Here is a 26,968-nt window from a genome sequence, read left to right as displayed (position 1 = left end):
CCTGCTAAAAAAAAAACGCCGTCAACGACGGCGTCCCGATGACTCCACTCAGAGTTAAGGTTCTTCTTCTTTAGGGCAAGGAATTAAAATCAAATTAACTCTTTCAAGAAAGAGGAAATGGAAGAGGAGGAACAGTTCTTGTAGTTAAGGGTGAAATCATGTCAATATTGATTAAACACAAAAAAGCGGATTTAGATTCATTTGTTTATTACACGCACATTGAAATACATCGTTTGCATTAACAACAACGGATCCTAACTATGTGCTGGGGGCAGCCTGCAAGTGTGCCCACATACTTAGGCATAGCATGCCCACAATGCTTGGCAGGACAACACAGAACACAACAACAACACTAGCACAACAAGTTCTGCTCCTCCCACCCACCCACACAGTCCTTCAACCCCAGAAAGCTGTCCTCGGCCTCCTCCAGCAGACTCTTGGATTCACAAACGTTGGGCTTTGACTTCCCCAGTGGACTTGCAGACCCAGTGTTCCAGACTTTTGATCAACTTTTGGGCTTCGATCTTCATTATTGACCACAGGACTTGCCGATGAAGATGAATGAGGACCCTGTAGTACATGTAGCCCTTTGAGCCTGCTCCAGTATTCATTATAATTGTAACTGACCCTCTGCCTTAATCTCATATTCCTGTGCTTTTTCCCAAGCTGAGATAAGTAGGCCATGATGATTTCATTGGTAAAGTTAAAATATATATAAAATAGACCCTGTTCTTATTGTTGATTTCCAGTGTTTACAGTTTTCATTTGAATTTCACTTTAGTGTTGAGGGTCAGTTCTGTCACTGTCAGGCAGAAAGTTTCAGTTTTCAACTACCCTGTGAGTGAAATAGTCCTCCTTAGATCCCTTCAAATATCTTGCCCCTTACCTTAAACTTTAATCTTCTGTCCTGAACTCGCCTAAGTGGGTCAGTTCTCATTCTCTACCATATCTGTGCCCTTCACTATTTTGTGCACCTTGGGTCATCTGTCTCCTTCGCTCCAAGGAAAACAGGTGCAGCCCTGCCAAATACTACACATGGCTGAAATGCTACATCACAAGCAATGCCCTTGTGAATTACCTCTGGACACTCAAGTGCAGCTTTATGCTTCCTATAGTATGGCAAAGTGCACTGCACAGTTTTCCAGCTGTGGCGTAACTGATGTTTCACATAAACACGAGATTCTGCTGATGCTGGAAATTTAGAGCAACAAGCACAAACTGCTGGAGGGGAATAAACAGTTTTGGGCTGAGACCTTTCATCCAGACTATGTGTTACATAGTTGTAGCACGTCCTCTCTAATCTTTATGTTATGTGGAAGAAAGCAAGTACTCCTTTGCCTTCTTAACCACTTCATGGATCCTTGGATATGTATAGTAAATTAGACCATGAAAAGGTAGGAGCAGAATTAGGCCATTCGGCCCAATAAGTCTCTTCTGCTATTCCATCATGGCTAGCTTATTACCTTTACTCAATGTCAAAATTTCTGAAGGTCTATCCTTGGCCCAACATATTAGTGCAATTACAAAGAAGACGTGGCAGTGGCTGTATTTCCTTAGGAGTTTGAGGAGAATTGGTATGTCGCCAAAGACACTAATACATGGTGAGTATTCTAGCTGGTTGTATGGCCATCTGGTCTGGGGGTGGGGGATTAGAAAAAGCTGCAGGAAGTTGTAGACTCAGCCAGCTGCTTTATGGGTACTAGCCCCCCCTCTCTCCCCCCCCAGCATCCAGGACACCTTCAACAGGTGACATCTGTCATTAAGGACCCACATCACCCAGGACATGTCGTCTTCTCATTGCTACCATCAAGGATGACGTACAAGAGCCTGAAGACACACACTCAAAGTTTCCCTCTGCCATCAGATTTATGAATGGATAATGAATCCATGAATGCTACCTCAGTATTTTTCCACTTTTTTTCTGTATTACTTATTCAATTTAGATTTCTTTTTTGCCCGACGCCGGCCCCCTAGGCCTGAGTTGATGTTGTAGTAGTTTTTATGTATATTTAATGTAACTTATAGTTTTTAATATTATGTATTGTAAAGTACTGGTGGCACAAAGCAACAAGTTTCATGACATATGCCAGTGATGTTAAACCTGTTTCTGATCTTGATTTTTTTTTCAGTACTAGTGCCAAAATTCCAGTTTCAGGGCATTTCTTTTGTTCCTTCCCACAGCTTGGGCCCCCTGGTCAGCAAGGTTAAAGAGTATCAGGTGGAGACAATTGTGGACACGTTGTGTACCAACATGCTGTCTGACAAAGAGCAACTACGGGACATATCCAGTATTGGCTTGAAGACTGTCATTGCAGAACTACCTCCTGCTTCTAGTGGTGAGAGCTTGCTTCATACTTAGTAAACTTTGCTCCACCTCTTGCTTTATTCTCTTATTCTGATTTTGTGATTTTGTAATTTTGCACTCTTGTAACTCATCATTTCTTGTGTGATTTTAGGGTGATTATTTTAAATGGTTTTGGAAAGCTCAAATGCAAGACAAAATTCCTGTGAATTGTAGAACCACCCTCTGAATGGTTCGAATTTGTCTTGGTGTTTGACCTGAGTTGTTGAATGGTGATGTTGTGAAGGCAGGTATTGAAGTGGCTTTGACTGAGTCAGGCACTAATTGCTGTTAGATAACTCAGGTGAGAGCATATTACAGGGGGACTTTATCACTGAAGGTCTATAAGCTAATTGAATATAGAGGCAACCATCACAAAGAACAATCTTTTTAACTTGTGTTGCAAGATAACTATGAGTATAGGGACTACCCTCCACTCATCTTCACTTACCTTCCATTTGGCCCTGTGCTGCTTTGCCATTAAGTTAGATGGTTATTGATTTGAATTTATCGTCGGCTCCACTTTCTTACCCCATTTCCCCAAACCCTGGATTCCTTCCTTATTAGCAAACCATTCAATTTGGCCTTGAATATATGCAGACATTCAGACTGTTCTGCGATTTCTTTAATGTTCTATGTAGCTGCAGTGGGGCTTCTTTATTCTTTTGCAATAGAGATTAAAACCCCTTAATTTTCCTATTACTTGTTATCTTTATGTACAGGTTTGTTAATTACACATGAGAGCATTCAGCTCCTTACATAGTTTAGTATTTAGTTCTTTATCTTTTAAACAATATGTTACTTTTCTACTTCCCCCAATAAAAACTCTTCTGCTCCCTATGTGATACTCGATTTGCTAGATTTTTGTCTACCCATTTGGAGCGTCTATAGTTCAGCTTAATTTATTTTACCCTGTATCTTTATATCATCATCAAATTTGGCTACATGAAATTACTTTGTGTGGTTTACAGAGACCATAGTTGAAGTTCATGTGGCACCCTTCCAGTTAAATTTACCATTTAACATTCCAGTAAGCAATGGGAAAATTAATCTGGTTTACTTGCTAACGAAGGGTGTTACCTGAAGTTTTCAATCTTTGGAACTAATGTGTAGCACTTGCTGAGGCTAGAGAACTGTAGAACTTACAGAGTGATGGCAGCCAGTGACTGGGATGTTAGCCTGTGACATCAGAGAAGATAAAATACCTATAACATAATTGGCAGACTTTAAGAAATGTTAGGCAAATGCAGAGCATTAGTTCATCTACTTGTATTCTGTTCTTCTTGCCTAGTTATAAGAGGTGGGAATTTTGAGCACAAAAGTGCTCAAGGTGTGGAAAGAATACCTCCTCCTAGCTTTGGAATCCACAGATGAGGGGGAAAGGAGCAAAACTAAATAACCCTAAGGTGAGCGGCATCTCATAGACAATGAACATTTGCTTTATTCTAGGTTTAGCCCTATCTGCCAATGTGTGCAAGAAAATCACTGGGCGTCTTACAAGTGCTATTGCCAAGCAGGAGGATGTATCTGTCCAGCTGGAAGCCTTGGATATCCTATCTGATATGTTGAGCAGGTAAAGTTGTTAGCATGACAGGCAAAGGAGCTCAGATTATTGTGTGAAGGAATAAAAGAATGGTTATGGCACAGTGCAAGGAACAGTCAGACCCATTCTCCTATCTTCCTTGCAGCCTGCCTCCTGCCTATCCTCTTGAAAGTCCAAAGTGTGATTGTTTGCACCAAATCTACTAGTCCTAACTGCAAACTCTCCTTCCAGTAACTTTTGCCCATCATTTTGTCTCTTGATCTTTGTAGCATTTACTAATGGAAGAGGTTGCACCCCTTTTAGCTTTCGTAAGCACATTTGGTTTTGTGAACCTCTACCAAATCTTAAATTTTTGTCGATGAAAACTTTCATCACTGGAAGTAATCTAATAACTTTTTATTTTGCACCTTCTGGATCTGTGTATCCTTCCTAAAGTGACAAGCAGAATTGGATGCAATCAAAGTATAATATAACCTCCCTTTTGTTTACTGAACTTTTTAAGAATTTGAGATCCTGAATGCATTACTAACTTTACTGGCAATGTCCTGTTACTTTCAAAAACTTTTACACAGGTAATTCAAGTCCCTCTTCCCTTGCACCTTAGAATGATGCTGCTTATTCTATAGTCTATCTTGCTGTTAATGCCAAAATAGACCGTATCATACTTTGCATTTTGTTTGTCATTGGTGAGTCTATCCATGCACACTTGCAGTCTATTACTAACTGGGCTATTCACTATATCTCAAGGGTTTTATGTGTCCTGAGAATATTTACTCTGCACCTTCATATCCAATATTTATTTAATAAAATCAGTAATCCTAGTACTCAGTCCGGCAGAACACCGAGCTACCGTCTTCCCATCTAGAAAACAACTATAGGGAGAACCCTTCTTTGTTCTTGAGCCAGTTTCGTATCTGTGCTACCACAAACTCTAATAACTCTAGTTTTGCTAACAAGATTTTTATTTGTGACCGTCAAATCCAGTCTCTTACATTCACTTCAACTTCGATTATCTTGTCAAATAATTTAGATGACTCAAGCACAGCTCATCACTTATCGATGCCAACTTTTCCATATGTCCTCTTAATTTTGTCTCATTGTTCCCAGAGTCTTCAAGATTAATTTGATTGTCCTGTGATTGTCAGGCACATTCTTGAATATACGTTATGGATAAGCATGTTACCCTTGCCATGTTCCAGTCCACTGCATTATTGACAAACCCTTCTGTAATGCAGCACAATTTTACTCAGCATTATAAAATATATATGGTAGGTAACACAATTTGCTATAACATGGCTTTAATTTCTAATACTTACCCCATCCTTTCATCTCCTGCCAAATCTCATGAGATGTTGGTGGGAATTTTGGCTCTGGTAAAGTTCAAAGCAAAGTACCCTGAACTCTGCCTTAAGCCTTTTGGTCTTTAACTGGACCCATCTCTCTCAGTTTCTGTTTACTAATCGTCTGCTTATAACAATCACTGATTCCTTTTTGTTAACTGCTGTTCTTATGTTCTCTCTTTGGTATCTTCTTTTCCTATCACTTCTATTCATCCTGATTCTCACTCAATTTGTTCACTTGGCGCGTATCATACAACTTTTGGTTTTATTGCATCACAGATTATCTGTCATCCAGAAAGCTCTAGCTTTGGTTTTTCTATATTCCTGTTTAATTGTTACCCATGTTTCATTACATATTAGTTTGTTGGATCTTTTCAATAATGTTTGGTTCCACTTTACCCGAGCCAGATCTCCTTCAGTGTTGTTGAATTTAGGTATCTTCCAGGTGTGAACCATGCCCTTTTACATTTCTGATTAGTATCTTACAAAAATTCAAAGTGCAGCATGATCAGTGTACCACACACAAAATGCTGGTGGAATGCAGCAGGCCAGGTAGCATCTATAGGAAGCGGTGCAGTCGACGTTTCGGGCCGAGACCCTTCGTTAGCACTAACTGAAAGAAGAGATTTGAAAATGGGAGGGGGAGGGGGTGATCCGAAATGATAGGAGAAGACGGGGGGGGGGGATGGAGCTAAGAGCTGGAAAGTTGATTGGCAAAAGGGATACAGAGCTGGAGAAGGGAGAGGATCATGGGACGGGAGGCCTGGGGGAAGGAAAGGGGGGGAGCACTGGAGGAAGATATAGTGAGAGGGACAGAGGGAAACTGTTTCGCTGAACACCTATGCTCTGTCTGCCAGAGAAAGCAGGATCTCCCAGTGGCCACTCATTTTAACTCCACGTCCCATTCCCATTCTGATATGTCCATCCACGGCCTCCTCTACTGTAAAGATGAAGCCACACTCAGGCTGGAGGAACAACACCTTATATTCCGTCTGGGTAGCCTCCAACCTGATGGCATGAACATTGACTTCTCTAACTTCTGTTAATGCCCCTTCTCCACTTCTTACCCCATCCCTTATTTATTAGTTTCTATTTTTTCCCCTTTCTTTCTCTCTTTTTTCTCCCTCTGTCCCTCTCACTATATCTTCCTCTGGTGCTCCCCTTCCCCTTTCTTTCCCCCTAGGCCTCCTGTCCCATGATCCTCTCCCTTCTCCAGCCTTGTATCGCTTTTGCCAATCAACTTCCCAGCTCTTAGCTCCATCCCTCCCCCTCCTGTCTTCTATCATTTTGGATTTTCCCCTCTCACTTTCAAATCTCTGACTACCTCTTCTTTCAGTTAGTCCTGACGAAGGGTCTCGGCCCGAAACGTCAACTGTACCTCTTCCTATAGATGCTGCCTGGCCTACTGTGTTCCACCAGCATTTTGTGTGTGTTGCTTGAATTTCCAGCATCTGCAGATTTCCTCGTGTTTGCGTTTATGATCAGTGTACCCTGTGTTTTTTCACTCTAGTTCATCTTATTCCTCAGAGCAGATCTAACTGCTTTTTTCCTTGTAAATAAGGTTATTGGGGATCTCCACTTAAACTCACACTTCAGAAATTATCCCTTTTGTCTGCCTTACCTCAATCAGTGTTGTGATAAATGAATTCATACATCTAACTACCTTCAGGCTTGCTCTTTTTTTTTTACATAAATTGGGCATCCATAGAATGGCTTCAAATAGTGTATGCCTTTATTGCTGTCTAACTCTAAACAAATTGACTCTTATCATTGAGCCCTTAAGGGCAGTTTGTACAATAATATCTTGCTTAATTAGTTTTGCCAGATGTATTTCTCCTTCATCTTTTTTTGCTCATCTCAAATGCAGCATGGTAGAGCATGTTCTATTTAAATAGTGATAAAGAGGTAGAATGTTAGGAGTAACAAAAGCTGTTGTAAGATCTTGACTGTCAGCATCTACATAAGGGATATAAAACATAACATAATGATAAACTTTTGTAATAGCATGCAGTGACAATAACTGTCATATTTTGTAATAATTAGGAATAATATAATGCGTAATGGTGCAAAGAAGGTGCTATTAGGAATAATGTATTTGACAATGTGGATCATTCTTGGAAATATAATCAAGGCAATGATGTCAGGAGTAATATTCTTTAGTGATGCATGAGGAATATAATGGCAGGGAAAGTGTTCTGTGGTGACACACAGGATTACTCTGAATGTTTGGATAATAAAGTCTGTAATATCTATTATAACCAAGAGTGAGATATTCCAAAACCAAGTTCCATAATAATCTATTAGAACTCAGGATACAAAAGAAACAGTGGTCATATTAATAGAGTAATACAAAGAAACAGTGAGAAAACAATGATGTTAGTTTACATGACAACCAGCTGCAGTATTCCCTTGTGGGTGTGACATCAGACCTAGGTTTGGCACTTAGTACTTTTTGAAAAATTTCCAGTGACTGAGGTGGGGAATTATTGACTGGTTCTAACAAGAATCACCTCTTTTTGACCTGTGTCTAGGGAGTAATACAAGAAGAAAAGGCTTGGGTTTGGAGAGTAGTAGTTTAACTTCTGAACTAGTTGCTCACTGACATAATCTATGTATATTAAGGTCTCGAAGTTCTATCATTACATTTTATGTAGTTTTGTTTGAAAAGAAAGACATCTGTTAAACAGATTTAAGGAATACTATGTGGTTTGGAAAATCCACCATTTTTCTTCTGGGTTCTCTATATTTGATGCTAATGCTGCAGATAGTGTTCGCCACTATTGTGGAAGCAACCCTTCAAGGGGTTTGAGCCTTGCTTTATAGATGGGTCAGCTAGAAGGTCCAGCCCATGGGTCCATTCACTACTGCAGAGAATTGGCTTCATGGCAAATTTATTTGCAACAACTCTGTTAGAACTTCCTAAACTGATCACTACATCAACCATCTGCCCTCTTCCCTTATTTCTCCTCCTTGGCTGGTGAATCAAGGAAATGGTTTTGAGTGCAATAAGCTTGCAAGGCCTTCCCTATTGCACACAATGTTTTGGGCCAAGTGTAGAATAGAATTGTAGCTGCTCTGATGCAGTCATTTAATCCATTTCTCCACATTGTGAGCAGTAAGTCTAAGTATTCACATGTCATTGTATCGCAATATATGCTGCGTTGTGATAATTTAACATAGTAAAGTTATGGCTCCCCTTGAAATCTGATTTCATAAAACAACAGCAGATTTGAAGATATTTACTGGCCCAGAAAAAAAAGATTGATGCTAACTCAAAGGCACATCAATCAAAATGATCAAAAGCTTATCCAATATGTAGATGTTAAGCTTCTGAAAAGAATAGAAGATGAAAATCAGTACTTCAGGAATAGAATTGCACTATTTTGATCAGACAGCTAATGGTCTGGGTATTAATGCTGAAGGGAATCAGAAGGCTGGAACTGAAAGAGTGTTAGGTTCATGATAGGTGAACTGGATAGAACAGCTTGTAGTGATAAAGATGGGGCCATGGAGTGGTTTGAACGGATGCATCCTTTAAAACACTTGGAGGCAGAAAGTTACCAAAGGACGGTGAGCATGGAGTGAACAGTGCAGATCAGGTTATTAGTCTTTGGTCATCTCACATTATGGTGAGTGGCAGAAAGTAAGCTGGTATAGAATATTTTGTGTCTGGGAGCAGTAAAAGCATCACTGAGTTTCAGCTGAACGCAGCAGGCCAGGCAGCATCTCTAGGAAGAGGTATAGTCAACGTTTCGGGCCGAGACCCTTTGTCAGGACTAACTGAAAGAAGAGCTAGGAAGAGATTTGAAAGTGGGAGCGGGAGATCCAAAATGATAGGAGAAGACAGGAGGGAGCCAAGAGCTGGACAGGTGATAAGCAAAAGGGATATGAGAGGATCATGGGACAGGAGGCCCAGGGAGAAGGAAAAGGGGGAAGGGGGGAAAACCCAGAGGATGGGCAAGGGGTATAGTGAGGGACAGAGGGAGAAAAAGAATATATAAATAAATAACGGGTGGGGCACGAGAGGGAGGAGGGGCATTAACGGAAGTTAGAGAAGTCAATGTTCATGCCATCAGGTTGGAGGCTACCCAGACGGAATATAAGGTGTTGTTGCTCCAACCTGAGTGTGGCTTCATCTTTACAGTAGAGGAGGCCATGGATAGACATGTCAGAATGGGAATGGGACGTGGAATTAAAATGTGTGGCCACTGGGGGATCCTGCTTTCTGTGGCGGACAGGGTGTAGGTGTTCAGCGAAACGGTCTCCCAATCTGTGCCGGGTCTCGCCAAGATATAGAAGGCCGCATCGGGTGCACCGGACGCAGTATATCACCCCAGCTAACTCATAGGTGAAGTGTCGCCTGACCTGGAAGGACTGTCTGGGGCGCTGAATGGTAGTGAGGGAGGAAGTGTAAGGGCATGTGTAGCACTTGTTCTGATTACTCCAACTTGATGGCATGAAATGACACCTTATACAGGTTTCCCCCGCCATCCGAAGGTAGAGCGTTCCTATGAAATGGTTCGTAAGCTGGAATATCATAAAGCGAAGAAGCAATTACCATTTATTTATATGGGAAAATTTTGTGAGCGTTCACAGACCCAAAAATAATCTACCAAATCATGCCAAATAACACATAAATCCTAAAATAACAGTAACATATAGTAAAAGCAGGAATGATATGATAAATACACAGCCTATATAAAGTAGAAATACTTTTCCACAATCATTGCCTGAACTGTTCTCCATAGCGAAAATCTCACGCAAGCGCTCTCCGCAGAAACACGGTGCAAGTGCTCTCCAGTAACCTTTAAGCTATGAAACTGCCAAATCATACCAAATAATACGTAAAACTACACAGCCGATATAAAGTAGGAATAATGTATGTACAGAGTAGTATCACTTACCGTAATTGGGACAGCGCCGAGCACACTGATGGTGTGTTAGACTGAGTCGTCGGAGTTTGGGTGGTGCAGTGGCCCCCACCCTCCGGGCAGCGACTCGGTACCAATGCGCGAAGCATCGCAACCGAATGAGTAATGATAATGAGGCACCCAGCACATCTTTAAGTAAAAAGCCGAAATAAACATGCTAATTAATTAGGTGCCGCCCGGCACGTAATTAATTAACATGTTTATTTTTGCTTTTTTCTTAAAGATGTGCTGTGTGCCTCCCAGCTACTGCTGCATTCTCCGCGAATCGGTATCTGTCCGTGGCCTGGGGGTTGGGGTGGTGGGACACTGGGGTGTCATCTCATCGTCTGTTTCCATTAGGGCAGGCAGCTCATCTTCTCCTATGTCTGCCTGTCTCGGTGTCGAAGGTCGAGGTTCGTCGTCTGATGTGGAAGGCTTGAAAAACGACAGTACAGTATGCTTGACTGATGAGCCTCGTGCATTTTTCTATCATACAGTTCTTTGTAAGGACTCAAACCATCTTGCAAATATGCTGTAAACCGACGTACCCTTTCAAAATTAAAGTCGTACTTTATCATTACTCATTCGGTTTCGATTGTTCTCCTTTCCTCTTGCAATTGCATCAGCTTTTCATCTATCGGTTCTTGGTCATGGGATGCCAAAACCTCTTCAACATCATCTTAGTCAGCTTCCACAAGCCAAGCTCACTTTGTCCTTACTTCGTTCACCACAATCGAAATGCTCAATTATGTCTAGTTTTACACTAAGTGTAACACCCTTACCAGCTCTCTTAGGCTTTTCCGATACCTTAGAACTCACCTTGCTAACGGCTGCTCACAGGCACGTGTTTAAGCAATGCCGGCGAGAATGCCATTCCTGGGGAGAGTGGCTGCTCGGGGTGCGCACTGATTTTTTTTCGCGCACTACCTTTTTTCGTAATATTATAAACACCTGTTAGCGAAAACAGGGAACAAATGTAGGTCTTTCATAACAGTGAGGTTTCGTAAAGCGACCGTTCCAAAAGCAGGGGACACCTGTATTCTGTCTGGATAGCCTCCAACCTGATGGCATGAACATTGACTTCTCTAACTTCTGTTAATGCCCCTCGTACCCCACCCATTATTTGTTTATTTATATATTCTTTTTTTTTCTCTCCTTTTTCTCCCTCTGTGCCTCTCACTATACTCCTTGCCCATCCTCTGGGCTTCCCCCCTCCACCTTTCTTTCTCCCCTCCACCTTTCTTTCTCCCTAGGCCTCCTGTCCCATGATCCTCTCATATCCCTTTTGCCAATCAACTGTCCAGCTCTTGGCTCCATTCCCCCCCCCCGTCTTCTCGTATCATTTTGGATTTCCCCCTCCCACTTTCAGATCTCTTACTAACTCTTCCTGATTATCTTCTGTTTTAATCAGGTATATTAGATTTAATCAATCAAGGTTGATCTAATTGAATGAAAGAAAAATCTCCATGGATTTCTGATATTGAAGATCCATCAGGAAATTCTGGGCTTTCCAGTTGCCTTCATGTAGCTTCCTTCTAATCTGGTGGTACTGCTGAGTGACATTTGTGAGAGAATTCTGTCTGTTACAACCCTTTTCCAGACTTCAGATAGGTCTCAAAATAATTAGAGCTAATCTACTGCTACCGACATGTATGTGATATGGAAACTAGCAGTTTTCAAATTTGTTCTGTTTTCATGATCGAAAAGCAAAATACTGCCGAAGCTGAAAATATATACAAAATGGCACATGCAGGAAATAGTCAGCATGTCAAGCAGTCTCTGAAGAGAGAAAGAGTTCTTGTTTTAAGTGAGTGACTTCACAGTGGAGTCTGCTTAAACGTCAGGAAGCATTTTAGTGGTTAATTGAGGAGTAGGTAACATAAGAAATAGAAGCAAGGGTAGGTTATCTATTCCTTCAAACTTTCTGTCATTTATCAAGATCAAGTATGCTTTTTCTTATTCCTTTAAAGTCCCTGAGCCTCTACAGGAGATTTGGAGCAAGCATTACAGTGATTCATGTGGTTCATCACCCTCCAAATGAAAACATTTCTCCTTGTATCAACTCTTAACACTAGCCTTATTCTGAAACTTTGACAACCCTCCGGTTCTCCCTCTCCCTCTCCCTCTCCCTCTCCCTCTCCCTCTCCCTCTCCCTCTCCCTCTCCCTCTCCCTCTCCCTCTCCCTCCCCCTCCCCCTCCCCCTCCCCCTCCCCCTCCCCCACCCCCTCCCCCTCCCCCTCCCCCCCTCCCCCTCCCCCCCTCCCCCTCCCCCTCCCCCTCCCCCTCCCCCTCCCCCTCCCCCTCCCCCTCCCCCCTCCCTCCCCCTCCCCCTCCCCCTCCCCCTCCCCCTCCCCCTCCCCCTCCCCCTCCCCCACTCCCACTCCCCCTCCCCCACTCCCACTCCCACTCCCACTCCCACTCCCACTCACACCCAGCTTTTCAATTTCTAAGTATTTTGTGAATTTCATTGAGGTCTTGTTCTTATAAGCTCAAGGTAATACAGACCTGATGTACTCAATCTCCAGATGTAAACGAAACCACCATCCTTGAAATCCAGATTTTAGTGAAACTTTGCTGCACTTGCTTTAGGGTAGTTCCATCCTTGGATATAGAGAGCAGAACAGTAAATACTCCACATGAGGTCTCATCAAACTCTTATTGGAATTATATAGGGATTTCTTTCTTGCTCTTCAAATCCTCTTGTCATAAGGGACAACTTAATATTTTTCTTCCTAATTGTTCCATCTGGATTGCTTTCAGTGAGTTTTATATGAGCAGTTGTTCTCTTTATATATCAGCAGTACTGACTCTCTCACCCTTTTAAAAAATCTGCTTTTCTGTTTTGTTTATCAGAATTGAGGGCCCCTCATTTTTCACACTATTTGCCATCTGCCATGTTCTTGCCAACTCCCTCAGCATGTCCATGTTCTCATGAAGCAGCTTTGCATTTTATTCTGTACTCTTAATCCTACTCAGTTTAACATTAGGTCCACTCAGTCAAATTGATGTAGATTCTGAACAGCAACACCCTGAGCACTTATCTCTGTAATTCCACGTCCTGGGCCATGAGTTTATTTCTTCCCAGTCTTTCTGTACATTAATTTTTGATCTGTATCATGATATGCCCCAATTCTAATTGATCTGTGCACAGCAATTTGAGTTAAGTGACCTAGTTTGATGCATGTTTCAAGATACTGCGGCAAACTCGTCGCTCCTTGCAGTAATGCTACAGGCTCTTCTGAATTTGCTTGGGTGGACATATGAGCTTGAGATTTAATGTGTGACTTGAAATAAGACACTCCTGACAGTGCAGTATTTTCAAATCAGGAGTTATGGGCACACAGATATAATCCGTGCATGTTATATTCAGAATATTATGGCAATAAGACTGGACTTTGAGCACATTGGCCGAGGGAGTATAGTAAAATAACAGCATGTTCAGTTGGAATTGGTATCTTGGGTTCATTTCATCTGGCCTGTTTGGTGGGAAATGAATTAAGATATCAAATAAAAGATTTGATTAGGAAATGGGGATTGCTGTTGCATTCATGAGGGTTTTTGATACAAGTAAACTGGTTTCAGCAGCAGGATGATCAACTATATACCTGCCTCCTTTGCTGCATGATTTTTATATGTGTGATTGGGTTTACTTATTAATCATAGGACAAGTATTATTGAATCGAGAAATTTCTAATTATCTTTCACTCTCCCTCCTCCTCCCCCCACTCCCCCCTCGCATGTATCATATCATTCCTGAGGGTGCCAGATTAACGTTTCTGTAATTCTAATGTTAAAATGAACTGATTTTAATGTTGATTTTTCTAATAATTTCGGTTGGAATCTAACTTTTTATTGTTAGGAATTAAATGGCATCTTACTGAAGATGTCACGTGTGAGCTGCCAAATAGTTTTGGATTTAAGATCAGACATGATAATTGTTGAACAGAATGGATGTGTTATCTACAATAGGCATGTGTAGTGCTTCCTGTTTTCTGAATATTCCTTACATCTGTCATTACAGGTTAGGTGGGACCCTAATCACATTTCATTCTTCCATCCTGAGTTGTCTGTTGCCCCAGCTTTCAAGTCCAAGGCTAGCTGTGCGTAAGAGAGCCATCATCTCTCTGGGACACCTAGTCATGAGCTGCAGCAGCTGCCTGTTCTCAGAATTAATGGATCATCTCATGGTAGAACTGTCAAAGAATGAGTCTACCTCTATGACCAGAACCTACATTCAGTGCATTGGTGCCATCAGTCGACAGGCTGGACATAGGGTTGGTGAGTGACTGCCAGATTCTTAGCTTTTTTAGCTAATTGATTGTCCTCTCAGTGCATTGTGTACAAAGTTATGCAGGGAGTCAAATATCTTCTGAAAAATCACCCGAGCTTGAAGCTTTGTTCAGTGTTTTTAATTAGAAAACTTTGTGAAACTGCAGAAATTTAAGCAAAACATGTATTAGATTCAGTACGGAATCGTCACATGCCTGAATATACGAATATTATCGTTTATTCTAACAATCATTAAGTAAGGTTATACACACATGCAACATTTGATAGCTGTGCCATGGATTAGAGTGAACTCATGATGTAATGATTGCTTAATGGCAATGAACGATGAGCATAATACATCCTATAAAGTACATTGACTAAATGTTTACCAATGTTAAAAAAGCTTAAGACACAGATATTGCTGATTCAAGGGCAAATAAAGAGTCGATGGAAATGGATGTCTTTCTACTGTGTTTGCTCCAAGTCAATCCAAATTAACCTGTGCAGGAAATGATGTAAAAGCAGTTTACAAACAGGAAGTGATGTTTGTACAAAACAAACAGTCCCTCCAGAGGTAGAGCACTCCTCGCCTGACATCCATAAGGTGTCAATCTTCATTACTGAGACTAAAAGTCAAATAATCATTTCATTATGCCTTTGGACAGTCTCCTAGACTGGCCTTGAGAGCAGTCTTACTGTACGGTCTTTAACCGTTCTCACTTTGAGAATATTGGCCTTGAAGGCATACTTCCTCGTGGTAATGTCTGTTGAGCAGACTGGTGACACAGTGTTCACCCAGAATAACGATTGGGTGAGGTACCGCTGAAGAGAGTCATGCTCTCCAACTCATAGTAGTCCTTCAGTCATGAAGGGGATAGAGTTTACCAAGGTAACTGGATTGGGAGAGGTTCCTGCTTTGTGATGCATTGCACTTCCTCTGCACTGAGTTGTTGTTTACAAGTGTACAGATGTTTATAGATTGACAACTTATAATTCTAGGCAACCTTTCACTTTATAATTCTGGCATCATAGGTGTCCTCTGTACCCTTCTAACGCTGTCACATTCTTCCTCTGCTGAGGTGACCAGGTTGTACACAGTATTCTAACCATTAAGCATTTCCTGCATTTTAATCCCTCTCATTAATTACATGAAACAAGGTAATGGATGAGAGGCATAATCCTAAAAAAAAACAAGATGATTACATGCCAGTAAACACCTTAAAATGAGTAAGGATCAAGAAGACAAGCACAGATAGGATCTTTGATTCTATTGACAGTTATAGTTCAAAGTACATAGACCTTGGTTAGTGTCTAGTATCTGAGGCAGCCATTGATGACGTGATAAGGAACCAGCCTGAAGGGCTGAAAGCCTTTTTAAAAATTCAGTTTGAACTTTATTAATTTTACCAAAGCTGTCTTTTTCCGCCCAACACTTCTCACTAACAGTTCTCTGTGTGTATCTGTTTTTCAGGTGAGCATCTGGAGAAGATTATTCCACTAGTTGTGAAGTACTGCAATGTGGATGATGATGAGCTGCGGGAATACTGCTTCCAGGCATTTGAGTCGTTTGTAAGAAGGTGTGTTACTAGGCTCCTGTACAGTGATCAGTGCACCTATGCAGTCAAGAGGCCTTTTTTTTTTCTCTTGCTCTGAATTCAAGTGTCTGGAAGAGGCTCCATTTTTATCTTTCACCTTTACCTTTGTTTCATTTTGATGTACATCCTGTTCTCCCATCCCCACCACCAATTTCTTTTGGATTTCATGAAGGATTTTTTTTTGTATATGAATGTAACTGCTAAGTCTGATTTGTACTTCTGCGTCAAATCTACGTCATAGGTACTGTGTACCCTACGCCATCGGGAGACATGCACCTCCCCAAAAAAGTAACTCGTGTCGCAGCAACACAGACCGCAACAACTGTGATTGGTCTGCTTGGTAGCGTCGCATTTCCGGTTGCTTTTCTCCGCCATGTCTGTGCACTGATGCAAAATAAATGGTTGGAGACGATGAACTAAATACGTCAAATCTACCTGCCGACATCGGAAAATATTTGAAATGTATTTCCTTGTCCATGTCTCTCATGAAGAAACTCAACACGGTGGCATAGAAACCCCACCGCCAACTAGCGTTTTGGCGGTGAATTGCAGAGCAACGCGGATACAATAACGCATGCTTGCTACGGCGTAGAGCTACGCAGAAGTATAAATCAGGCCTATGGCGTAGCCAGTATGCAGAAGTATAAATCAGACTTTAGTCTGAACAATGGATTTAGTCAAGGGTGAGGGAAGGAGATGAAATGGAGAGAGAAGCAGTTGTGACTCAGATTGAGTAGTAAAATGTACATCCTTCAGCAATATTGATGCCTCACACATGGGTATGTTAATACAAAAAAAACTTGCGAAAAACTTCATTCTATGACAGTCGCTAGATTATTTATACTGTATTGGTAGGACAAACCAGCTGGAGGAGCTGGGTTGGTCAGAATCCTGGGAATTCTCTGTAATGTGTCCAATGATGCTTCCATAGCATCACATCAGGCTATAGCAAGGAGAACTTTTGTTCCATTTATCTTGCCTCATCACAGGTGCATGAAAGCTAACTATGGACATTTCTCGTACCTAACCTTTCCATTCTGATTTGGAATGTAGTGAACTTTGTCGGACAAGAAGCCATCCTAATGTTTACGAAAACATTTTTGATGTTAAGATGTATGGTTAAATAATTAAATTCAAAACAAGCAGTTAGAAATTAAAACACTTTTCATGTACTTTAAGGAGTCCAAAGGAGATGTCAGTTCACATTCCCGCTATGATTGGACTATGCCTAAAGTATATCACATATGATCCTAATTACAACTATGACCAAGATGAGGATGATGAAGATGCTATGGAAACAGACAAAGGTGATGAAGAGGAAGATCAAGGTCAGTGCTTAGTGCTTAATAATGAGTTTTGTTACATTTCCTTTTAAATATCATTGTTGAAAATAGCTGGAGCAGCATCACAAATAGGAGGAAAAAGGAGAGGAAAATGCTTCATGGCATGACCCTTCCTGTGTTGAGATCTTGTAAGTATCAAATTTAATCTATGAATTATTAGCCATAGCTCCCTTTGTTTGGTATGGGCTGAGTTGACATATCTCATTCGGTGTTCCCAGCTAGAAAGAAGAAAATCAGATAGGGTTTAATAATTGTGACATTGAACCAAATGGACACATGTACACGTGGGTATCAGGTGAGAGAATCATGATGTACCATGTTATGTTCTCAAAAACAGATGACACTTTGAGGAATTATAAATCCATAATGCACATAGAAGAATACTTCAAGGTATTAATTAGTCATAGTCATACTTTATTGGTCCCGGGGGAAATTGGATTTTGTTACAGTTGCACCATAAATAATAAATAGTAATAGAACCATAAATAGTTAAATAGTAATATGTAAATTATGCCAGTAAATTATGAAATAAGTTCAGGACCAGCCTATTGGCTCAGGGTGTCTGACCCTCCAAGGGAGGAATTGTAAAGTTTGATGGCCACAGGCAGGAATGACTTCCTATGACGCTCTGTGCTGCATCTCGGAGGAATGAGTCTCTGGCTGAATGTACTCCTGTGCCCACCCAGTACATTATGTAGTGGATGGGAGACATTGACCAAGCTGGCATGCAACTTAGATAGCATCCTCTTTTCAGACACCACCGTGAGAGAGTCCAGTTCCATCCCCACAACACCACTGGCCTTACAAGTGAGTTTGTTGATTCTGTTGGTGTCTGCTACCCTCAGCCTGCTGCCCCAGCACACACAGCAAACATGATAGCACTGGCCACCACAGACTTGTAGAACATCCTCAGTATCGTCTGGCAGATGTTAAAGGACCTCAGTCTCCTCAGGAAGAAGAGACGGCTCTGACCCTTCTTGTAGACAGCCTCAGTGTTCCTTAACCAGTCCAGTTTATTGTCAATTCGTATCCCCAGGTGTTTGTAATCCTCCACCATGTCCACACTGACCCCCTGGATGGAAACAGGGGTCACCGGTACCTTAGCTCTCCTTAAGTCCACCAGCTCCTTAGTCTTTTTCACATTAAGCTGCAGATAATTCTGCTCACACCATATGACAAAGTTTCCTACCGTAGCCCTGTACTCAACCTAATCCCCTTTGCTGATGCATCCAACTATGGCAGAGTCATCCGAAAACTTCTGAAGATGACAAGACTCTGTGCAGTAGTTGAAGTCTAAGGTGTAAATGGTGAAGAGAAAGGGAGACAAGACATTTCCCTGTGGAGCCCCAGTGCTGCTGATCACTCTGTCGGACACACAGTGTTGCAAGCACATGTACTGTGGTCTGCCAGTCAGGTAATCAAGAATCCATGATACCAGGGAAGCATCCACCTGCATCTCTGTCAGCTTCTCCCCCAGCAGAGCAGGGCGGATGGTGTTGAACGCACTGGAGAAGTCAAAAACATGACTCTCACAGTACTCGCTGGCTTGTCCAGGTGGGTGTTGACACGGTTCAGCAGGTAGACGATGGCATCCTCAACTCCTAGTCGGGGCTGGTAGGCGAACTGGAGGGAATCAAAGTGTGGCCTGACCATAGGCTGGAGCAGCTCCAGAACAAGTCTCTCCAGGGTCTTCATGATGTGGGAGGTCAATGCCACCGGTCTGTAGTCATTGAGGCCGCTGGGGTGCGGCGTCTTTGGCACAGGGACGAGGCAGGACGTCTTTCACAGTACAGGAACCCTCCAGAGCCTCAGGCTCATGTTGAATACATGGCGAGTACTCCACATAGCTGAGGGGCACAGGCTTTGAGCACCCTGGTATTGACACCATCCGGGCCTGCAGCCTTGCTTGGGTTGAGACGTTTCAGCTGTCTTCTCACCTGTTCAGCCATGAAGCCCACCATGGTGGTTTCCTGTGGGGGAGGGGTATAGTCATGAGAGCAGGGTGGGGGACTGTGAGGAGGGGTAGGAGAGGAGAGTGGAATATGTGTTGGTTGGGGGCCGACAACAGATGGCTCATGTGGGGGATGGGCAGGGGTCACAATGTCAAATCTGTTAAAGAACAGGTTAAGTTCGTTGGCTCTGTCCACACTGCCTTCAGCTCCTCTGTTGCTAGTATGCCAAAACCCAGTGATGGTCCTCATCCCCCTCCAGACCTCTCTCATGTTGAGGAGTTTCCACTCAAGCTTCCTCCTGTACCTGTCTTTAGCCTCCCTGATCCTGGCTTTCAGGTCCCTCTGTATTGCTCTCAGCTCCTCCCTATTTCCATCTCTAAACGCCCTCTTTTTACCGTTCAGGATGTCCTTAATGTCCTTTGTCATCCGTGGCTTGTTATTTGAATAACAAAGGACAGTTCTTGTCGGAACACACAGAAGTTAATGTAATCAGTGATGCATTCTGTGAGCCCATCAATATCCTCTCCATGTGGCTCACAGAGTGCCTGCCAGTCTGTCACCTGAAAATTACCCTGGAGCGCCTCATAAGCCTCCTCCGACCATTTCCTCACTGTCTTCGAGGTTGCAGGTTTACTCTTCACCAGAGGCACATAGCAGGGTTTTAGATGCATCAGGTTGTGATCTGATCTTCCCAGTGGAGGGAGGGGAGAGGAGCTGTATGCATCCTTAACGTTAGCATACATCAAATCCAGATTCCTCTCCCCTCTGGTTGTACAGCTCACATACTGCGTGAAGTAGGGCAGTGTTCTACCCATGGTACCCTGGTTGAAGTCACCCGAGATGGTAATGAGGGCACTCGGGTGCTGGGTTTGTAATCTGGCTATGACGGTGTAAATGCTGTTACACACCGATGTCGGGTTGGCAGAGGGAGGGATGTACACAACAACCACAATTGCATGCGAGATTTCCCTTGGCAAATAATATGGCCGGAGCCCAACAGCAAAAAGTTCAATATCTGGGCTACAGGCACGTTCCTTGATTGTAATATGCCCAGGATTGCACCATCTGTTATTGACATGGGAGTTAATGAAATCTTTTCTGCCTTTCACTTAGGTCATGGCATCCGCCTTTCACTTAAGTCATAGTTTATCAATACATTACTTACCTGGGTTGGAGGCATGTGGTATATTAATCCAGGAAAATATTGAAAAAATTGAAAAATGCTAGAAATTCTCAGCTAGTCAGACAGCTTTGGTGGAGAAAAGAGTCATTGTTTCAGGTCAAGTGTTTGCACTACTTATCAGGGACAATATCACAGCTGTGCTCAGAGGGTTATAATGAAGAGCTCGTCCACTGAGTCTGTTTGGGTAGAACTCAAAAATAGAAAGGGTGCAGACACTCTGGGTTTGTACTGCAGACCCCCAATGGGCACTCAGACATCGAGGAACGGATATGCATGCAGATTAAGGAAAGGTATGAAAACAATTGGGTTGTTGTCATTGGGGACTTCAATCTCTCTAATATAAAATGGGCCCTTCTGATTGCAAGAGATTTAGAATCAGAGTACTGCTGGATTGTGAAGGGGGTGACTGAATGTGAATATAACATTGTGAAGTGTGCTTAATAGATTAAATTAAAGAATGCTCAGAGTCCCTCTGAGTGATCTAGGAATGTTTGGCAGCCCAACTTTGCTTTTTAGCATTATGCACTTAATCTAGTGGTTCTTAATGCTTGGTGTAAGGGGAATGAAAACTGCTTTTAACCATAACATATAGGAACAAAGTTGGGCCACTTGGCCCATTAAGTCTGCTCCATCATTCAATCCTGCCTGATTTCTTTAAGGAACTGGAGGGAACATGACTGGCTATGTATAACTGGAGGGAACATGTGGCTGGTTTATGCTGCTTTTAGCTGGTTATTCTCAGTAGAATTTCTGCTTTCAGAGTAACACCTCGGTTTTCTGCACTATGTTAGGTTCCATTGGCCAGATGTTACATAGTCTGGTCAGCAACTACACATTCCTCATTTTTCATGAATTTGTTTTGGAGTGCTTTGGTACAGTACTTCATATTTGCAAACATAACTAATACAAAGTATTGTGTCTATTTTTTTGAGTGTCTGATTGATAGCAGCCAATTCAGTCACAAAGTCCCATAAACAGTCAGGTAGTGTTTCAATAATGGTTGATGGATAAATATTGGCCAAGACACTGGAGAGAACTCTGCTTTCTTATTGTGATAGACAAAAGCCTAATTTTCCTTGTTACAGTACAGTGGTAGTCTTCACATAATTTGCATCAAAAGTTCCCACAAGTGTTTTGAAGCAGTTGGACTTGAGTGATGGATACTTATTTGATGGCTTTGTCAGTCCTGAATCTACTATTTTTCATTATTTCTTTCTCCAATCAGACAGTGAAGAAGAGTACACAGATGATGATGATATGAGTTGGAAGGTGCGTCGAGCTTCAACTAAGTGTTTGGATGCCATTGTAAGCACCAGGCATGAAATGCTGCAGGAGTTTTATAAGACTGTCTCGCCAGCTCTGATCAGTAGATTCAAGGAACGGGAAGAAAATGTGAAGGCTGATATATTTCATGCTTATGTGTCTCTCCTGAAGCAGACAAAACCAGTCCAGAGCTGGTTGCAGACTGCAGATGTGCTGGATCAGGGAGATATGCCGCTTGTGATGCTTCAAAATCAAGTGAGTTTTTTTTTCCCATAGGTACATATTACCGTTTCTCTCATCCACGTGAACCTTCCCTGGCAAACACCCATATTGTTAACACGTGAGAAGAGTGTTGAGAATGTTAACTCATTCTTCCATTCCCAACACTTACCAGTATCAGACTGTCACTGAATGACGTAGTTGATAGAATAGTGTCACTTTTTTAGCATTAAAATTGTTTAAAGCATTAAAACTATTTTCAATAGATTTTAAAAGACTGAGAAGTGATCTTGCTGAAAAATACCAAACTGAGCAGGATTAACAAATGCCAGTATTCTGTTTCCTTTACTTAAAAAGCCTAGAAAGAAGAGTCTCAATGTCCGAGTTAAATGATAGCAATATGGAGTGGTGGTGAGGGGAAATTCATTTATCATTGAGTCAGTTTCAGGCATGGGTATAACATGTTGGGAATTGAATGCATATTTCTGCAAGAGCAGGTCGAAAATGTGGCCTGTAAGATATTCGGCAGAAAATTGGTTTCCATACACTGGGCTGTGAATGAGTTACTGAGAAGGTTATAGGTTATTAATTGCAGGGATATTGAAGGTTAGAGTTGAGTTACACATGATAGTTGTTTGATTATAGGTAAGAATACATAAATTTTGCTGTAAATGTAAGTGTAAATTTGCACAGGAAAGCTGGGAAATGTGGTTGCATTTAAATGTAGAGCACATTTACATGCATCTTATGGTGTCCATTCACCTGGGTTTGTGATTATGAATGTCTGCATTCCGTTTTCAGTTATTGTGTGAATAGTTTTTCTCAAATTTTTTTGCTTTTAACAAATGTTACTTGACCTAACTTCTCATGTTTTTCTCTCATTTCCCATCCTTTAAATCCTCTCTTCCATTCCTCCTTCCATCTGTTTTCCTTGCCCCCTTCCTTGTCTTTCCTTTCTCCTACTTCTATCCACCTTAACCCTTTTGCTTCCCTTTCCCTGAAGGTACCTAGCATAGTGAAAGCTTTGCACAAGCAGCTTAAGGAGAAGAGTATGAAGACACGGCAAAGCTGTTTCAACCTTCTAACCGAACTGGCTAGTGTCCTACCTGGAGGATTGTCAGAACATATACCAGCTCTGGTGCCAGGTAGGCATGAATATGGATAATGGCAGTTTGTAAGGTTCTTAACTAAAATAAGATAAATTGCAGAGAAACTCCATATTTTCTATATATGTTTCAGGGGAGCATTAAATGGTGGTTGCTGCATCCTTCCTTGCTGTCCTCTATCACAAACAAATTTACTGATCTTTTGTGCTTCCCCTTGCAGTTCCAAGTAGAAGCTACTCACTTACCACAATATAACATGTCATCAGACCCTCCACATACAAATAATATCAGATTAGCTCTCTGGCCTGTTCTTTTGTTTCTGGGTTGTTTTTGATGTTGCAAAGTTTCAAAAGAAAAATCCTTAGTAACAACTTTAGAAACAATTGCGACTTAATTGAGACAGAGCCACGTCTTTCAATAGAATAATCACTCTCTTGGGCAAATATAATTGTAGTCAGGGATTAAATAGTACTCTTGGGAAGCTTTGTACAAGCATTGCAAGATTTACAAAGATCGTGTAGCAGATGTGTAGAGCAGAATATTCGTTCATCCTCATCATTCATTCAACTATGACTAGTGACTGCTCCCATTACAGACAACATTATCTAAATGACTCTGGTCAGTAACCACAGTGCCAACCAGGTAGCTGCCAGGTATTTATTTAAAAAAAACATTACCTTTTCCACCAACCTGACTTCACTTATTACCTTTGAGCTACCCTCATTCCTCTTCTCCCCCCACTCCCAACCCCCACCTTTTTATTCTAGCATCTTCCTTCTTTCTTTACAATCCTGAAGAAGGATCTTTCCCCCAAATCGCTGACTGTTTATTCATTTCCATAGATGCTGCCTGATCTGAGTTCTTCCAGCATTTTGTGTGTGTTGCTTAACATGGAATCTTACTGTGTTGTAAACTAACCTGTTGATATGAGTCTTGTCACAGAGCTGAAAAAACTCTTCTGTTAACAAAAGCTGGGTTATACTCTTAGGATGAATTTACGGAGTTATACAAACCAAATGAGACGCTCTCCTTTTGGGATGTGCTGTCAGTTAGGATAACGGCTTTGTCTCACAATCAGGCAGTGACATTAGGATAACGACAATTACTCCATCCAAAGGTTGAAAAGAATTTTGAGGAAGGAGAATTGAGGTGTTGATATGAAAGTCAAGGTGACGTGAGGTTTAAGTCTCGGGGAGGAAAAGGTTATTACAAGAGATTTGAGTGGTGGCTGATGTGCACTTTCATCTGTTATGATACCTAATCCCTTGTAGCTTTGCTTAACAAAACTCAAGACTCAAAATGATCAATTGTGCCACATGTCCAGCTTTAACACTTTTTATTCTGATTTTCATTGCTGTTTTTGTGTAGCCAGGCTTTCAGGTATTCTGGATTCTTTTACTCCAGAGGAAATGGGAAAAAGAAAACATAATCATGGTGGAATGTTGATTTTAGATGAGAAAAGGGAAGAAAAAGACGCTTTGAGAGAAAGAGAGGGTACCAAATGATTTTCCTTCTCCCCTGATAAAGACTGTAAGGTTGCTGGGGCCTGCTGGTCAGGAGATTAAGATTGGCCGAGGATGAATTGTAATGTTTTGGAGAGATTTGAGATGTATTTGCTCATAATATTTGAGTGTTCAGTGACGATAAACTAATCTTGCATTCTTTGTTTTCAGGCATTATTTACTCCCTTACTGACAAATCAAGTACCTCAAACATGAAGATTGATGCACTGACCTTCTTCCATGTCATCCTCTGCAATCATCCACCAGAAGTATTTCACCCCCATGTTAAGACTTTGTTGCCTCCAACTGTGGCCTGCATTAGTGATCCTTTCTACAAAATAACCTCTGAGGCTTTGCTTGTGACCCAGCAACTCGTAGAGGTGATCCGTCCATTGAGCAAACCTTGTTCATTTGACGCTAAACCATATGTGAAGGATTTGTTTAGTAGCACTTTGAAGAGATTAAAAGCCGCTGATATTGACCAGGAGGTGAAGGAGAGGGCTATTGCTTGTATGGGACAAATCATTTGTAACCTGGGGGACAATCTGGGTGCTGATCTGAATCCCACATTGCAAATCTTCCTTGAACGACTGAAGAATGAGATCACACGACTCACCACAGTCAAAACCTTGACCCTGATTGCAAGCTCTCCATTAAAAATTGATCTGCGCCCAATTCTTGGTGAGGCTGTTCCCATCCTGGCCTCTTTTCTAAGGAAGAACCAGCGTGCGTTAAAACTAAGCACCCTTGCTGCTTTAGATATCCTGATTAAGAATTACAGTGACAGCCTAAAGCCAATGATGATTGAGTCTGTCTTGAAGGAGCTTCCATCCCTCATTGGAGAGAGTGACATGCACGTCTCTCAGATGGCAATCACCTTCTTGACATCTCTAGCCAAAGTTTACCCATCGTCTGTCTCCAAGATTGGTGGGTCAATATTAATTGAGCTGTTCAACCTGGTTCGCTCGCCACTGCTGCAAGGAGGGGCTCTGAGTGCAATTTTGGACTTCTTCCAGGCTTTGGTCATATCCAAGACTCCCAATATGGGCTATATGGAGCTGCTCAAGCAGTTGACAGGGACTATCTATTCATCAGCTCAGTCAGGTGGTCCCGTGATTTTGCACAAGCAGGCCTATTACTCCGTGGCGAAATGTGTGGCTGCACTTACTTCAGCTTGTCCAAAGGACGCCAGTTCAGTGGTGAACCAGTTTGTTCAGGAGGTGAAGAATCCAAAATCCTCTGATTCGGTCCGTTTGCTTGCTCTGCTTTCTTTAGGTGAGATAGGCCGCACCATGAATCTGGGTGCACAAAGGGAGCTCAAGGTGGTAATCCTTGAAGCATTTTCATCACCCAGTGAAGAAGTAAAGTCTGCTGCCTCCTATGCATTGGGAAACATCAGTGTGGGAAACCTTAGTGACTATCTTCCTTTCATACTCAAGGAGATTAGCAGTCAACCCAAGCGTCAGTATCTGTTGCTGCACTCATTGAAAGAGGTTATTAGTTCTTCCTCAGCTGATAGCTTAAAACCTTACATTCAAGACATTTGGGCCTTACTGTTCAAAAACTGTGAGTGTGTTGAAGAAGGAACTCGGAATGTAGTGGCTGAATGTCTAGGAAAGTTGACCCTCATCGACCCATCCCATTTGTTACCCAGGCTGAAAAAACAACTCACTTCTGGTAAGTATAGAAATTGCTTGTTGTTTAGCAGAATCAAGCCCCTATTGTGGTGGTGGGGTGAGGATGGGGGGAAATAAGCTGTGGAGGGAAGTAAGTTTATAAGGGCACTATATAGTTCAACATTTATTGAAATATTCCTACATATTTCATGAAAGGAATGCACATTATGCTCTAGAAACACCACTTTAAGCTTGGTCTTATATAAAGGTTAAAAAAGATAAAAATGATTCGTTTTATTTGTTACATGTACAGAACTGTGTAAATCTTAGGCAAATGTAAAAGTTTCTGTAAAGTGAAGATTCTTTCAAAATAATGAAATAAAAAGTTTCTAAGTATCAGTAAAATTACTAAAGAGCAGTAAGCAGTTAAAAAAAAACTAGATCAAATCAATATTTGGCATGGCTACCATTTGCCTTAAAACTGCATCACTGCTCTTAGATGCACTGTCATGCGGTTTTACAAGAAAATCAACTGGTACGCTGTTCCAAGCATCTTGGAGAACTTGCCACAGTTGTTCTGCAGACTTTGGTTCTCTTGTTTGCTTCTGTCTCTCCAAGTAATCCCAGACATCCTTTGCGATTAGGGCTCTGTGGAGGCCATACGATCTGAAACCATATAAAAAGGGTGCCTAAGACTTTTTACGCAGTTCTGTATAGTGGAACATACTGTGAAATGCTTCTTTTCTGTCGACTGTGCTGATACAGCCGGCAAACGTCGCCATGCTT

At 41.9% G+C, this 26,968-nt stretch overlaps 1 protein-coding gene across 1 annotated transcript in view; it reads left to right on the top strand.

Annotated features, from left to right (window-relative positions):
* Positions 1-26,968, top strand: part of LOC140211147 (cullin-associated NEDD8-dissociated protein 1-like) — a 52,455-nt gene that overhangs the window by 3,444 nt on the left and 22,043 nt on the right. The window contains exons 3-10 of the mRNA XM_072280663.1: positions 2,182-2,336; positions 3,791-3,914; positions 14,156-14,412; positions 15,875-15,980; positions 17,178-17,326; positions 21,702-21,994; positions 22,962-23,103; positions 24,738-26,243. Coding sequence (XP_072136764.1) covers positions 2,182-2,336; positions 3,791-3,914; positions 14,156-14,412; positions 15,875-15,980; positions 17,178-17,326; positions 21,702-21,994; positions 22,962-23,103; positions 24,738-26,243 — 2,732 coding nt within the window. The remainder of the gene's footprint in view (positions 1-2,181; positions 2,337-3,790; positions 3,915-14,155; positions 14,413-15,874; positions 15,981-17,177; positions 17,327-21,701; positions 21,995-22,961; positions 23,104-24,737; positions 26,244-26,968) is intronic.

Source organism: Mobula birostris, chromosome 16 (assembly GCF_030028105.1).
Source record: "Mobula birostris isolate sMobBir1 chromosome 16, sMobBir1.hap1, whole genome shotgun sequence".
Lineage (NCBI taxonomy): Eukaryota > Metazoa > Chordata > Chondrichthyes > Myliobatiformes > Myliobatidae > Mobula > Mobula birostris.
The sequence above is the reverse complement of the archived record's forward strand: the minus strand, read 5'-3'. Positions and strand labels throughout refer to the sequence as shown.